This window comes from Eutrigla gurnardus (genome assembly GCF_963514095.1).
Source record: "Eutrigla gurnardus genome assembly, chromosome: 5".
In the NCBI taxonomy this organism is placed as follows: Eukaryota; Metazoa; Chordata; class Actinopteri; order Perciformes; family Triglidae; genus Eutrigla; species Eutrigla gurnardus.
The window spans coordinates 16,378,253-16,394,175 of record NC_139919.1 but is presented as its reverse complement, the minus strand read 5'-3'; the positions used below and the strand labels follow the sequence as shown (position 1 = coordinate 16,394,175).

Here is a 15,923-nt window from a genome sequence, read left to right as displayed (position 1 = left end):
TACAGCGCCATCTGGTGGAGATCAGAGGCGGTTCAGTAGCAGAAGAATCGAGACAAAAGAGAGCATTGAAGAACAGAAACATACTGAAGCAGCCTCTAGGGGGAGACGCAGCAGTCAAAGACCACCGACCACCATCCAGTTGGGGTCTTTAGTGATTTTGTCCTTTGTTGTTATCTTCACTTTTATGGGTTCAAAACTGAAGAATATATATATTTGGTAAATGCATCATGTTGGTTTTGTTTGCCATCATGTTGTCAATGCTATTAAATTAAATTACATTTTATTTATAGTGTATTCCACTTGTATCATGTGATTCGGTGGATGTGATATTATTATTCCATTAAGTCATGATTCCATTATCTCCTTGTGTACATGTGCCAGATTTGACTTCTCTTCCTGTGTCATATGCAGGCTCATGAGAATAAACATTCCTCCGTCTGAGAGTCTTCACCCACGGCTTGAGAATCACCTTCGTGAAGGTGTGCCATGTTTATCACAAGCCAATCAGAGCAGACAGGGCTTATTACGGTATTATGTTCTAATAAAACCCCCCAAATAAAAGTATTTATCTGAGCAGGATATGACCCCTTTAACATATTATTGTTTGAATTACAGTACGCCGTCTTAAATTCATTATCAGCATTCAGTAGTTACTAACTAAATCAAAACACAACAATACTTTTCTATTTCTACTACTTCTACTAAATTCACTCAAGTACATTGTTGATACTACTTTACTTCTTCTTCACATGTATCTGACATGCAGATTTACTCATTAATTGATCATCATTTTAAGAATTTCTTTTTATGAGTGTATCTTTTTCGTCCACATTTATAGGAGTAGATAGAAAGATCACCATCAGTGTAAGCTTTCAGCTTCAGTGCTTATTTTATTTATTATAAATAAAAACAACAGAAGCTATTCGATTTGTAGAAATCCTACTGATGCTTCACAGTGTTGATAACAGCCACTTGGAGGGAGTAAATACAAATAAACGCTCACATTCAGAACAGCAAAACAACGACAGAATCCCACAGTTTAAGGTTTCTGTGGCACTTTTCTACTTGGCTTTTTAAGAGAGAGACGTGGTATTTCGAGAACACCTCACACAATACTGTACTTTATAATACACATTTACACAGCACTGTCGACGTGGCAAACTGGCCTAATAAATCTGGTACATTCAAAAACCTACAAAATAGTGTGATGAAGTGAGTACCTACTAAATAAATAAAAGAGAGAGTCAAAGAATAAAAACGGTAAAATTGTAAGAGCTTCTTGGTGCGGACGAGACAAAAAAAAGTGCAAAGAAGAAAGAAGTGCTTGATTTTTGTCTTCAACTTGGGTCAACAGATAATTATTTAGGAGTGGAACGACCTACGCTGTGATCACATGACTGACTATCAACACTTTCTACTGTGGAGGTCTTGAATCAAGTTTAAGGCATTATTTATATGGCAACGTTCATTCATCCTGAGTCAAAAAGTCTTCTCACTGATGAAAAAGTGAATGGATGAAACAAATCTACGACAGCTGAAGACTTTTTACGTCGAGATGAATAAAATGATCTATGACGGTGCAAAGAAAGTGCAGAAATTAGCATAAACATAAAAACGGTTCTTAATTATCCACTGTGTTGTTGTTGTTTTTTGCAAATCTGCATTCAAGTCATTAGAATACCTTCATCTGCACTATATCGCTGACATGTGCAGTATTTCTAACTCATTTAGGAGACGTAAAGAATTCTGCAGTTATTGAACCATTGACGTCTACGACTGTTCTGCAGTATAACGCACATCTTTTTTCTTTAGTTGCATATCCGGAAATCAGCTTTGACCAAAACCTCTTTCAACCCAAGGGAAGCTTCATTTAAGAACACTGGAAAGACTTTTGAAAGCATTTTTCTTTTAAAAACTCGACACGTCAGAATCGATTGAAATCAAGAGAAACAAATGTGGATTCAAAGTGCGAGACAACGGGTAACAAAACTTTCTCAGAGGCACTCCTGTTGAAGGGTTGCAAGTAAAGGTGCTATCAAATGCTACTTTGTGTGATGTGTGATGCAGGGCACAGTGCCAGTGATGGATATAACAAGTCTCAGACTATAGGCTCCTGATGACCTCATGGTATGCTGTGGGACTCCATCTATCCCCAAAACACAAAACAAAGCAGAAATATTACATTAATTGGGACGTAATTGTTCAAAACATAGAAAAAAGTAGCAAATGGAAGACTCAAATTTAAAAAATTGAAGACACCTTAAGAGTCAAATTTTGACGAAACAAAACTGTAGGTATAAAAAGGGCAAAAGAGCTACAAACTATTGAAACGAGTTCAGAGAGACTGTAGTTATAATCTGAGTGATAAACTTCTGGAATGTTTTCTTCACCATGTAAAGTGACAGGTTAAGGTCAGTGTTTTGGGATATGTTGTTGTACAGCTACATTTCTGGCATTTGTCTCTAATTGCTCCTCGGACTTCAGTCCGACTGGCCGTTCTGGCAGCCTTTCAAATACAGTTCGTCCTGCGACAGATGTCCGTCAAAGCCCTCCATGTAGAGGCTGCTGGTGCTGCTGCCGCTGCTGCCCAGGAAGGTGCCGACCGCCCGGCCCTGACGGGCGTGACCGACCGCGTCACTGAACACTTTGTTGATCTGCTCCTCCGACGGCATCCACCAGTCTGGGTTCGAGGCACAGTGCATCCGAATGAACTCTGGGGAGAAGATATTCAATAAAACATTTTTTTTTAAAAGAATAAAAATATCAAAGCAAAACTTGACTTGTACACAGTTTGACAGGAATGAGGTTTCCAGGGTGGATGTTGTATCGTAATACTTCTTAACTTCACTGTAAACACAGAGATGGTGAAAGTAGATTCAACCTATTAAAAGGTATAATCTTATATTACACAGGGGCCTGATCTTATGTGAGATTTGGGGGGAAAAGAGATCTGATCTGCCCTTCAAGTGGTTACAGCGAATGACAATAAGAAGCCGATGGAGAAGTATCACCTGATTCTGCAGCCCGTCTTTTTCAAGTAACTTTATAGTGCATTTCAGCTCATTGCTCAGCTGTACGGCTCACAAATGTACTGTTTGGGTTCCCTCTCACCTCGGCATGGGACGATATGAACATTCCTTGTCTTGATTACCTCGAAAATAACTGCGGTTTACAATATTATTCCGATAATAATCAAAATATGTTGAAATGCTTAACGTGGCACCAAAATACACTGGAATCGCATTACCTTACATTAGAACAATTGTTTTTGTTATTGCATCACAGATAGGATGACATCCTCTTTAGTGAAAAACAAAAAAATGAATGAGGGTCCCTGTTCTTTCTTACATAATACTTACTTACCTATATTTTTTTAAATCAAAATCTATTTTTCACTTTTCTGCCACGATAGCGAGCAACGCAGCATTTCCACTTGTGACGATTCACATCCCGATTGTGGAAATTCACCACTATCAGCTCACTAGTTTTTTAGTGCCATCTGCGATACAATCCTTCATCGTCCCATCCCTACGCTCACCGTCCCCATAATGTTTTAAAACAAAAGACATCTACAGACTCCCTACAGTTTGAGACCAGCTGGCGAACAACGTGGAACATTAAAAGGAGCCAGATGTTTCCCCTCGGGTGGTGGAGGAGACCAAAAACAGAGCGGGAAAAGAAGATCAAATGTTAACCTTATATTCATCAGGTGGATACAGACAAGTGGCCCCGAGTGTCCAGAAAAGTCAAACAACAATAAGTCATGAGAAAGCAAATAATATGTTTTTTGGTTTATGATGCAAATGAGTGGAATCTGATTGGTTATAACTGCAAAAACTCCATGAATGTATCAGATCTTAGACTTCATCTTATAATGATTATTAAAAAAATCTGATTTGGTCCAGAGTTTATATTTTATATTCATATGAGTCTATAAATAAAGAGATGACTTGACAGCTACTGATGTTAAAGTCTGAAATATGGGCTGTAAAAGATTTAGTACCCTAATAAGCAGGACATCATTCAAACAACACTAACAATTTAAATGTAGACCTTTGTTCAGCCTCTGGCTGTGGGACAACTGGAGGATTTTTACTAGCCTTTCACCTCCTGGTGTTTCAATTATAATGCATCACTTAAATTGGGCAGCCTGAAGTGTAATGCAATCACACATCCTAACCCAACAGACTTTTCCAGGCTGCGTACCTCTGAGGCAGCTGACTTTGACGGGGTTGAGCGGTCGCCTCTCCAGGCCGGGATCTCCTGAGTGGACCGAACGCTTCCGTTTGCCCAAACCGCAGGAGAACTTGAGCTCGTCTGTGGTGAAGACGAAGCGAATCAGGTAGCGCAGCAGCCGCCTGCCGTCCTTCTTGGAGGAGTTGACGGCTTCGTCCCACTGCTTGTTGGAGATGAAGAGAGGATAGTTCTCCAGCAGCTGTTTGCTGCCCTGCAGGGACAAAAGATGGAACAGTCAGAGGGAGTCACAGTTTCACAAATTTACCACCACTTCCTTTTGACTTCACAAGCATAAAATATACAAATATATATCAAAAAACAACAGAATTGATCATAAGCTTAAAAAAAACACGGACCTCGAAGACAGTTTGCCGTTCTTCTTCCTGCAGAGAGAGTTTGCTTTAATTACACAATTTTCACACCACATAAGTGTACAATTAGCACAAAGAAGAAGTTACTAACTCGGGGTGGATGTGATCTGATATTTTAACGCCTTAACATATGATCACATGTGCTTTTATTAATAGCTGTGAATAATGTAGAGCAGCAGGATTCCTCACCTCTGTGAGATGCTCCTCCGGCATCGGCTGCACCAGCTGGTTGTGAAACTCAAGAACAGTCTTGAAGTAGTCGAGAGCATTCTGACAGGGAACTGTATGGAAACACGTGTGACCAGACGTGCAAACACATTGTAAAAATGAATGATTTAACAACATTAATCCAGAAATGTGCAGATAAAATGAGCCTTTTTTAGAGGAAATTAGGTCGAAATGACACTGGGGGGCTCCGAATACTTTGGGGAGAGCAGAAAAGTTCATAAAAATAGATGCTATTAAGACTCTGATGTTTTCAGAGTGACAGCACGTCGCTCTCTGAAACCAACGACACACAAACACTTATTGAGATTAATGCAGTATTATGGATAAAAGGTGCAGAAATCAAGTGAACATTATCTCTGTCTGTCGTTTATTCTCCCCTTAAACTACAGACAGAGATAAACAGACTATTTTTATCAGTGCATTTATCAGTCTAAATTGTTTTGGTGTGAGTTGCCTGGTTATGGAGACATTGTCTCTGATATAATCGGACTATACGGCACTCTGTGGTGCTCAGAGTGCCATGAAACACCTTTGGAAAACTCAACAGAAATGTCTCTTTCCAGAAATCATGACCTGGTTACTCAAGATAATCTACAGACCTCGTTGTGAGCAGTTTCATGTAGGAACTATGGTGGAAAGAGAGACAAGCAAGAGGGGTAGACTGTTCCTTTAAAGAGACAGCTTGAGTAGATTTTAGGGTTGAAATAATTATTCGATTAATCAATCTACATATAATTAATTGGCTGTTTAAAAAATAGGTTTTAATCATAATTGTATCATAGTTTTTAGCCATGATAGCAGTTCGGCTCTGAGAATGGCAAAGTCTGTGGTCCACACTGAAATATATCAACTAGTGGATCAACTGCAATAACAAAAATATAATGCAGCATTAAATATGAAACCAGAGAAGCTCTTAACAGTAAGAAGAAAGCAGCTTCTTCTGGTCCATCAATGCTTTATATGAAAATTGCATGAGTATAGAGACAAATTTCACATTAAAATTTAGATTTTTCTTTTTTTTTATGGTGCCATCAACTGGGGCTGAAAGTGTGCATCCGGTTATGGAGGTTATGGAGCACGCATCCTGATTGCGTTATCTATTATTAATGAATGTTTGGCAGAGGTCCGAAATACAGACTACGCATAATATTGCTTTTTTTTTCAATAATTGTAGGTCACAAGTCAAGTCTACGGTCCGGGATCAAGTTAAATGAGGAGTAAATATGAGCACATAATACTTCTGCACTTTGACTACCATTCTGAATGTAGTACTTTTACTTCTAACAGTGTGGTATTAATTACTACCTCTACCACTGCCAATGCCAACATGTTCTATGAGAGAAAGAGTGAAAATAAGATGCAGACCCCGTGAGTTCATCTCTCTGGTAGATCTGCAGACATAACGTCTTTCCTTCTTCCCTTTAATTTGCCACTGATCTGTATCGCTGCACCTGTGACCAAAGACTGAAGACCCTGTTGAGTCCTGGCTTTCATTACTGCACCTGGGACGTTCTCCAGCTTGTTGCGGAGCTCCTCGTTCTCCTGCTGCAGAGACAGCACCTCCTGCTCCAACTCCAGGCAGCGTGGACAGCAGCTCTCCTCCTCCTCGTCCTCCTCCGGCAGCGTGGACGACGGGTGGCCGTACGACTCCGACGGCGTCGGCGAGCCCCAGCCTCCCAGGTTGTGTCTCGGAGGCGACGCCCCCGAGCCGGGCTCCACCGACGGACAGTGCTCGTCGTCCAGACCGGTGGCCAGATGTCGCTGCTCCTGCTGCTGAGGCCCTGAGAGCAGATAGTTCTGTAGGGAGTCCGTGAAGATGCGGAGAACGGCAGAGGTCTGTTGTTGGTTCAAATGGCTATGTTGGGCCTCCTCTTCTGGGTCCGTGGTGGAAGAGCTCTCCTCCGGTTTGGACTTCCCCAGTGAGGAGCAGTGAAGCCCCTGTACCTCCCCTGGCCCGTCCTCCAGCTTGATGTTGGATGTGAGGGAGGAGGAGGAGGAGGAGGAGGGCTCCAGGAGGCGGCCGTTGTTGAGAAGGCTGAGGACTCGGCTACACTGCTGGGCGAAGGCATCCAGAATGAGACGGTTCTCTACGGCAGAGAGGAAAAACCAAGAGGTCAGAATCACAGTTGTGTTGATAAATCTGAGGTTCAAAGTTCATATTTGACTTTGGAAACAGCAGTTTTCAAAATAATAACAGTCCGTTTTGTAGCTTTTGACTGCATCACAGGTTCTTCATCAGCACGCTGAGTGAGCATAATCACCATAGAACAGATAGACAATAGAGCAAAATGTCCTCAGAATCATGGAAGGATTCAACATCTACAGATCCACGTCGATCAAGCAAAGTCAATCTGCTGATGAAGACTATGCGGTGCAGGCAAAAGCTCCAGAACAGCTACTAAGTGGACCTTTTCTTTGATGGCTACCATCCCGCATTAAAGCTGCAGTTGGTCATTTTTATAAAAAGTTAACTTTGTGTAATATTTACTCACACTGTCACCATATCGGGACAGTAGTAGATGAGACAGATAATCTGTGGTAGAATCAGGTTCCTCTGCCTCCATTTATTCCTTTAGTCTCTAACACAGCTGTCAATCAGCTTGTGAATTCAGATCAAACTGTCAAACTAGGCAGCGCATATCAAATATGAATGAAGATTCTGTTACTGCAGGGCCTAGTTCTCACCTCAAAAATATTCTTTGCAAATTGTTGTGCAATGCAAAAATCGAAATCTGAAACGTATCCAGTTAAGTTGTCAAATAAATGTAGTGGTGTAAAAAGTACAATGTTTACCTAAGTATAGGCATGGAGCAGAGACTGGAAGTACAAGTACCTCAAATGTACTGCATGTGAGTGCTCTAAGACTAATGAAGAGTCCCATAGGAAAGCAGCAGATACACTATTGGGAAAATATGAGGGATTCTGTTTTGTCTCTCACTGGTTTTGGTTATTTTCCCCTTTCCTTTCTCTTTTTTGTGGTGAATCTTTCCACATCCAGTCCTTTGCCCCATAGAAATGTCAGCGTGATTATGTTGATTTATTCAGATGTCAATAAACTCTAAAGTCACGGTGACCAAACCCAGCCGAGCAAAGAAAATCAGCAGCCATTGTCCACAAACAAGCCTCAGTGTACAGTTTCCCTGGTAGTCTGGGCACGTCTCAATGAGATGATCTCGCACATACCTCCATGTAATGATTATGAGTCCAGTGTCCTCTCACACACACACACACTGACACACACACACACACACACACACACACACACACACACACACACACACACACACACACACACACACACACACACACACACACACACACACACACACACACACACACACACACACAGACAAAATGAGTTCTGGGCAGCCACTGCTGTGTTGCCACTCGCTCAGACGTATCTATCAGCCTGGCGCAGATGTGTCGCATTTATTAATATGCGTGCTGTCTCTGTTTACCCGTGGAGATGTATCTGATATCATCCCCCCACCCACCACCCGACTCCCTCTCCTCTCACCGGCTCTGTGAGCTGAGAGCCTCATAAAATTTCATTAAAAACAACACGCTCGGCAGAGGCAAATTTATGAGCCCCATTTATTTTAATCACAACTCTTTGGGAACGGCTTTTCAATGCAATTTGTGTTATTGTGTGCTGAACTGATTGCTGAGTCCAGGGGTCTTCTGCTGCCTCTCTTCGTGAGAAGGGCATCAAGTTTTTTTCTCCCCCCCCCCCCTCTCCTCTTCTTTTCAGCCGCGAGGAGGGACATTAAGTTGCTCCCATCGTGCAGATAGAGAGCACTTTGATCAGTCATTATCAGTGAGGATGCACGGCACGTTTAGCCGGGCTTGAAGTCTACGTCTCGTGTAATGCCAGCAGGGATATGGTTTCAGGTTATTATTTCAGAGTGAAATCAGTGCCGTGTGCATGCCAGAAGGGATTCAAACAATGGGTCATCATCACGGAAACCTGGGATTTACACTTGCAAAGAATCAGGCGGCTGTTGCAGCGACCGAACTGAGATGAAGATGTGACGGCTGGTGTTAGATCAGACCTGTGATACTTCATGCAGTTGTTACGTAGGTGAGTTACGAGCGTGCAACCTGAGCTCGGACTGAACACTATATCTGCAAAGCAACAATAACCAGCAGCAAATTGAGCCTCTGCTTCCAGCGGTGATAAAGAGATTAATATCTGATTAGGAGGAGGAGATGTAATGTTTAATTTCATAACCGCCAGGATTATGTTCATTGCCTTTCATCTTAATGTTGGTTCCCATGGACCCGCCCTCCACATGGGGAACACATTTCTTCCTGAGACCTCTAATGAACCGCAGCTGAGGAGAAGAATTAGCACGGAACAGTGTGCTTCAATTGGAGATTGTGAGGGCCCTTCTTACACACACACACACACACACACGAAAACACACAAGTAAACACACACACACACAGACAGACAATTACCCAATGTCATTTTTAGCACATGCACGTTGGAGATTCAATCACGACTGCTCTCATTACAGCAACAAATCAATCACTGCTGATGGGAAGAGAAAGAGGAACAAAAACATGAAGCTCAGGTGAACAAAGCAGATGATTTTAACGACATATTTTTTGTCTTCCATCCAAGTTTGTTGACGCTAAAGAGGCTTTAAAATGGTCAGATATCTGGGCAGCAAAAACCCCAAATACACACCGGAATCAGGACAATCTGAGGAAGTGTAGCTCAGAAAACATCTCAAATCCAAATAAATAAGCATTACCTGTCGAGATGCAACAGACTTCCGCACATGACCAGGAGTCACTCCTCGCTCACTCTGAACAAGTTTGAGACCCACCTGAGCTGATGCCGTAGGTGCAGTCTGGAGAGAATCGGGGCTCTGCTCCGCCGCTGCTGACGCGCCGCTGCTCGGTACCGGGAGATGCTGCCGCCGCCGCCGCCGCCGAGGTGGATGTCGGGACCCTGCTGCTGGGCCTGTTCTCACATGGGAACCGATCCTGCTGCTGCTGCTGCTGCTGCTGGGGCTTCGGGTGATGCTGCTGGCTGCTGCTGATGGCGACGCTGGTTTGGTGGAGCTGCTGCTGCTGCTGCTGCTGCTGCGGCGGCTGGTGATGGTGGTGGTGGTGGTGCGGCTGGAAACGATGAGGCTGCTCCGGGTGGAAAGTGAAGTGATGTCCGTCGCCAAACAGAGGCACCTCGACCACGGCGGACCTGTCAAAGCGCGTCTTGCCCGCCGAGCGCTTGCTCTGGAAGGTTTTCAGGGTGCTGAAGGGACCCCGCGGTTGTCGGCACATCTTCGGGGCGCAGGGCCCTTCGTCCGCGGGCTGCATCTCTCCCTCCATCCCGGCCAGGTGTCACAGCGCGGCGGAAGGCTCCGGGGTCGGTATCGCGGCGTGCTGGTGTGACAGGCTGGAGGATGAGATCCGTCACTGTCTGGCTCGGTTTCCCCTCATGCGCGGCGTGTGAGGAGAGGGCTCATTTACTGACAAGCCGCCGCTCCAATCCCCAGTCGGGAGCGCCGATACTGAGACTCCCCCAGAGGGGAATACAGGCGGGACTTGTGCGTCGCCGCCTGCCTCCTTTGTAGCCACCATCCGCACAGAGCGCAACGGGGCGTTATGGCAGTTTACGATGTGGAAATGAAAAAAAAAGAAAGAAGAAGAAGAAACGCAGAACGAAATCATAGAAATGAAAAAAGGCAGAGGCCATTTTGGTGCTGAGCTCGGAGCATCAACAGAGTGAAAAAGGAGCATCCACACCCGGACAGACACTGAATACTTACTATTTGTTTCTACTTTTTCTAAATATTTAAAATGTAGGCTACAACTGCATTGATGCAACTCGTGAAATAAACTACTAAAACATTAATATGATTTCATGCCGTTTGGTCCTGAATCCCACTGAAGGGTTTATTCTTCGGATCATATTTATACTTTTTTTTAAGTAGTTAAAAGGTAAACAGAATTTACCCCAGTTTGAAATCCTGATTTAGTGTAGCAGCTGTCTGGTCGGCTGCAGGCCTAAAAAGTTTGCCGCGCCACACGGGGGCGCCACATCAATAGATTATTGGCTGGGGGAGTGAAACCTGCTGCTGATTTACATGTTGTTGCTCCTTTACAGCAGGCCAGACAGGTCGGTGGTTCTGGCCTCTGTGTAATATCAAAACACATTCAAGTGTTTAGTCAATATTTTGTCTAGACACCAAACTATACATGGCCTTAATTGCTAATAATGAAATATTTATAGGCCTGTATAGGGATTGTCTGAATAAAGTATTGGTAGGCTGATACAATAAACTTTAAATGTGGATTATCATAAACAATCAATCAAATTTACATTTTTTTCCAGAAGATAATGGAGTATTGCATCATTGAATGCCACCAGGTTTGTAAGTTATCCTGCAAACCTTCCTCGAGTTACTCCCTCAACAATTAGCCATAAGCCTATTCACGTGCATTAAATAAGCACTTTGCTGAAAAGAGGCTTTAATGGTTTATTTTTAAGGCACTTTAATATCCTCTAACAAAAACAAACAAGACATAATAAGCCTAGACGCTTATTTGTTTACCTGTAGTGTGTAAATAAATAAATGTAACATTATAAATGTATAAATCATTTTAAAACAAGGTAGAGAGGAGCCATAATGCCAACAAACTGACCCAGTAAAGTCAGTTTCAGACATGTGTTCGGTCTGAAATGTAAACATGGTGATTAATAATAAAATTATGCAGTTAAACTTCTATTAGTTTAGTTTAGCAGGTCTCCTCTCGGCCACAACCCGCTCGTTAAAACCATTTAACTGGTGGTGTTTTGGCACCTTCACGGTTATGGTAATACTCGGCACCGCTGCGACCACTAGCCTACTACCACCACGTGAACGCGCACGTCCGGTTAATGGGGGTGACGTGAGCGCGCGCGCGCAAACACCCAGAGTCACAAAAGCAGCAACTCTCCGGTGAGGTGGGCGCACAAGTTAACGCACCGACGTCAACACGCGACCGCAGCAGCAGCAGCTGGGAGAGAAGCCCGGAGCGGCTAGTTTGACATGTGGACGAGGAAAGAGAGCGCTGCTGCTGTTTTAACACGTTTCTAAAAGAGAAGATTCAATTAAGGATTTCTCACTTTGCAATTTGGGAACTTTTTTGGGCTCCAAACGGTTTGGATGTTGGAAAGATGACGGTGACATAACTTTGCGTGTGTCTTTCGGCTAATTCACCTTCAATGAAGAGTCTCTAACCCGGACCGGGACGCTCGGTGGCTCCGGACGCAGGGGACCGTGAACCCCCGCGGCTCGCCGGGATGGCGCGCCTGCTCAACTGCCTGCTGCTGGGATATCTGACCTGGAATCTGCGGATATCGGACGCACAGGGGGAGTACTGCCACGGCTGGCTGGACGCTAATGGGAACTATCACGACGGCTTCCAGTGTCCGGAGGACTTTGACACCATGGACGCCACCGTGTGCTGCGGCTCCTGCTCGCTGCGCTACTGCTGCGCGGCCGCGGACGCGCGGCTGGACCAGGGCGGCTGCACCAACGACCGGGAGGTGGACGACACCGAGTTCGCAGCCCGTAAGTTTAACGGTTTTTAAACTCACTCGTTGAAAAGTGCTTTTCTCAGGCGTTTCCCAAAAGTAAAGCATTTTAGGAAAACTTTCTGTTCCGAGCTGAACGAGGGAACAATCACAAAGAACTACTTTATAGTCCTACATCGGTTGTATTTAACCTACATGTACTTATAGACAAAGTACACACATGCACTAAGATGCATGCACATGCACAGTCTAAATGTGTGGCTTATGGAGAGTTTCTACGGAGAGGTCAGAGGTCAGCAGAACACCATCAATACACACAGAATAAAGCAGAATAAAAGGTGCTGTTTTATGAAATTATGATAAATGAAACGTCATGCTCAAGATTTGGTGCATCTATTAAAATATTTACAAATGTCTGTTCTGTGGGACAACATCTGTTATTAGAGAAAATGTTTTTTAAACAAAACAAAACAAAATTTAGGCTTTTAGTCTGTTTTACAAGAGTAATGGTTTTTAGTTATGGTTGTTTTAAGGTTTTCATGTATTTCCAGCATTAATCCAGCAAAGTGTCCAGTTTCCAGCACCTTTCCTTTAATCTCAGTTCTGGAGGCTTCATCTGAGGTGAACTCACTGCAGATTACTATCAGCGTCAAAAGGAAAACCGTGTCAGTCTATCAACAAACAAACTCTATACAGATCTCTAAGTAGAAATCAGCACAAAACTTAGAACTAAGATGAGTTGGATTGCAGCGCACAAATGTTTTTCAAGACTTTCTCACACGAGCCGGCTTATTGTGCTGCCAGACATGACTCATATTCACTTTGACTTTGCCAACCAAAGTAATCAATAAATCAATGAGACAGCAGCATTTTACAGACTCAAAGTGTCACATTTCTTAAATAACGCTAGGTTATTTTAACCCTTAAAGTTTCATTTTTCTTTAAAAGTTTTCTTTAAATGTCCCAAACTGATAAAATACGGGGCTTTAACTGAATGGACTGTGTGCTCACAATTTAATAATTTGTTCCTATAAAAATAAATAAACATTGGCTGATTTCCTCCCAAAGTGCAAATGTGCTTCATAGAGTGGAAGATGAGCTGTTTGTCTTCTCCAACATCAATGTTTCTCTGACTTATAGTAATAATACTATGATGTACTTCAAAGAAATTACCCAATTAAATGCTTAATGTAGAAATGTAGCAATTCTACATTAGTGTAGTGTATAATTTTCACAATTTCATGGTGAATTCAAGCACTAGATACATATTTATGTATTTATTCATAAGGAAGTGTTTATTAATGTATTTGTGAACAACTAGAACTCTATCCATAAGTGGAGGCCGCTGTTTAAACAGATAATTAATGACAATATAGTAAAACACAGTTATTAACATTTCATCTGCAACTAGTGGTTCATACATGTATTAAATGTTCATGTAGTTCAGTAAAAGTAAAGAAATTTATTTAGTTTCCCTGGACACTTAAAGGTCCAGCTTTCTGTCCTCATTATTGATCCTGACCTGCCTGTGTTTGCTTCAGAGCCCATCTACGTGCCCTTCCTGATGGTGGGAAGCATCTTCGTGGCCTTCGTCGTGGTCGGCTCTCTGGTGGCCGTCTACTGCTGCACCTGCCTACGGCCCAAGCAGCCCACTCAGCAGCCCATTCGCTTCTCCTTGCGGAGCTGCCAGGGCGAAACCATCCCCATGATCCTCACCTCCGCCCCCCCGAGTCTCCGCGCCCCGTCGCGACAGTCCAGCACGGCCACCACCAGCTCCAGCTCGGCCGGAGGCGGCAGCTCCATGCGGAGGTTTTCTCTCGGAGGTCCGGGGCAGCAGCAGCAGCACGGCTGCCTGGTGTCTGCCACCGTCTCCTCGTCGGCCTCCACCCCCACTCACACCCTTCAGACTCTGCCTCCGCCGCCACCTCCCCCCTACACATCTCCGCCAGCACCCATGTCAGGTGGCATGCAGCACCAGCTTCCCTCCACCCACACCCACACCCAGCTACAGCTCCACCAGCCCTCTCAGAGCTTCCTCCTGCCACAGCAATACTTCTTCCCCCTGCAGCCCGACGCCTTCTCCGCAGCCAAGGGCTTCGCCGACTTCGGCCAGAGCTGACAGGACCGCCAGCAGGGGAAGTAGAGGGATCACAAGACCTTTAGCTGGTCGGATGTGAGCCGACGAGGACAACACACTGCAACACAGCTGTTATTGTTTGGGTGGGAGGCCAAGGCCGGCTGAACGGACACCGAGTGTGATAGGAGACAAAGCCACAGGGCCTGAGGCGTTTCCCCCTTCTGCATCACGGGACACATCAGAGCTCAACAGACCTGTTTGAGGCAGCAACAGTGTCCAAGCTTGTGATCTTACAGTGTGAACAGACCTCACATTTTATATTTTATAAAGTGTTCTTCACGGTGACACCTCACAATACAGACTTCAAAAACCTGAAATACTGCAGCACCATGACCGTGACTCTGAGCGTTGCTACATGATTAGAAATAATGTTGGAAAGCAGGGAAATTTTTTTTCTGACAATCGCAAGGACAGGAGGGGAGGACAATGTGGGCTTTTATAAGACGGTGTCCAGGCATAACACCCAGAGCTGGGTTGTCATATTGTTTAATATACAGCAAATAAAATGTTGTCTCTCAGTACCGTCTGTGCACTGATACATGTGAAGTGTGTTAAATGATATCTTTTGGGCTCTGAAAGATGCCTCATCATCACTCAGACACAAAAAGGAAACCGGAGTGCTCGGAGCAGCGCAGCGGCTCACTACCTGTCGCTCGTTGTTGCGCCAGACTTCACAGCAGGAATGCAGCGCTGAGATCAGTCATTGTCAGTGTTCAATGAGCATGGCATGGTCACAGTGTTAAAAACAACTCGCCCCAGAAATAGAGGTTTAGGTTGCACCAACAGGTATGGCAAAAAACCTCCACAGAGGCTGTTCTGTTCCTCCGGTCACGTGACTGCGAAATAGACTCGTCAATCAGTGTCTTCAGACGGAGGATGTTTGCCGACGTCGTCCGACCGTTCAATCACAAAATACAACTCACTCGACGGATTCCAGCGTCGACTCCTTCAGGTCTTACTCACAGCTGTCGGTTCGGACTTAAGTTCTCACATTCCCCGCTGCGCTTTTAGGAAAAAATTGAAATACAAGTTCTGAACAAGTTTTGCTGACATTTCCTAAATCTTTTGGATAGGTATAATCTTCCACGTCTTTGCCAGGCCTCAAAAAAGTCTCTAGTTTCTTTTCCAAGTTAAGAGTCTTGATTATATTACTCCTCACAAAGAGGGCTTTTACTTTATTCTGTCTCAACGGATTTGATCAAAATTTAAACATTTCTCCGGCTCCTATACTTCTGAAAACTTTCCTCTCCTAACAAAATCTGTGTATGCATTTAAGTTATTGCGGTTATGAGATCAAGAACGCATTAAAGTTACAATATATAATATTTTCATGAAATCAAATTACCTTTTATTTTATCATTGTTCTCAACAATATACTATATTACAATATTTATACTTACTATACTTCTTCATAGTAAAC

General features: G+C 43.8%; 2 protein-coding genes across 2 annotated transcripts; one reads left to right on the top strand and one right to left on the bottom strand.

Annotated features, from left to right (window-relative positions):
* Window positions 1-877: 877 nt before the first annotated feature.
* On the bottom strand, window positions 878-10,599 carry bend4 (BEN domain containing 4). The gene is made up of 6 exons (XM_084010236.1): window positions 9,671-10,599; window positions 6,338-6,922; window positions 4,797-4,888; window positions 4,593-4,619; window positions 4,207-4,447; window positions 878-2,713 (listed from the first exon to the last, which is right to left on the bottom strand). Exons 1-6 carry the CDS (start codon window positions 10,173-10,175, stop codon window positions 2,481-2,483), a joined length of 1,683 nt encoding a protein of 560 aa, XP_083866362.1. The 5' UTR covers window positions 10,176-10,599; the 3' UTR covers window positions 878-2,480.
* Window positions 10,600-11,699: 1,100 nt separating this feature from the next.
* On the top strand, window positions 11,700-15,027 carry shisa3 (shisa family member 3). The gene is made up of 2 exons (XM_084009141.1): window positions 11,700-12,403; window positions 13,908-15,027. The coding sequence occupies exons 1-2, from the start codon at window positions 12,133-12,135 to the stop codon at window positions 14,483-14,485; spliced, it is 849 nt and encodes a 282-aa protein (XP_083865267.1). The 5' UTR covers window positions 11,700-12,132; the 3' UTR covers window positions 14,486-15,027.
* The last annotated feature ends 896 nt before the right edge of the window (window positions 15,028-15,923 follow it).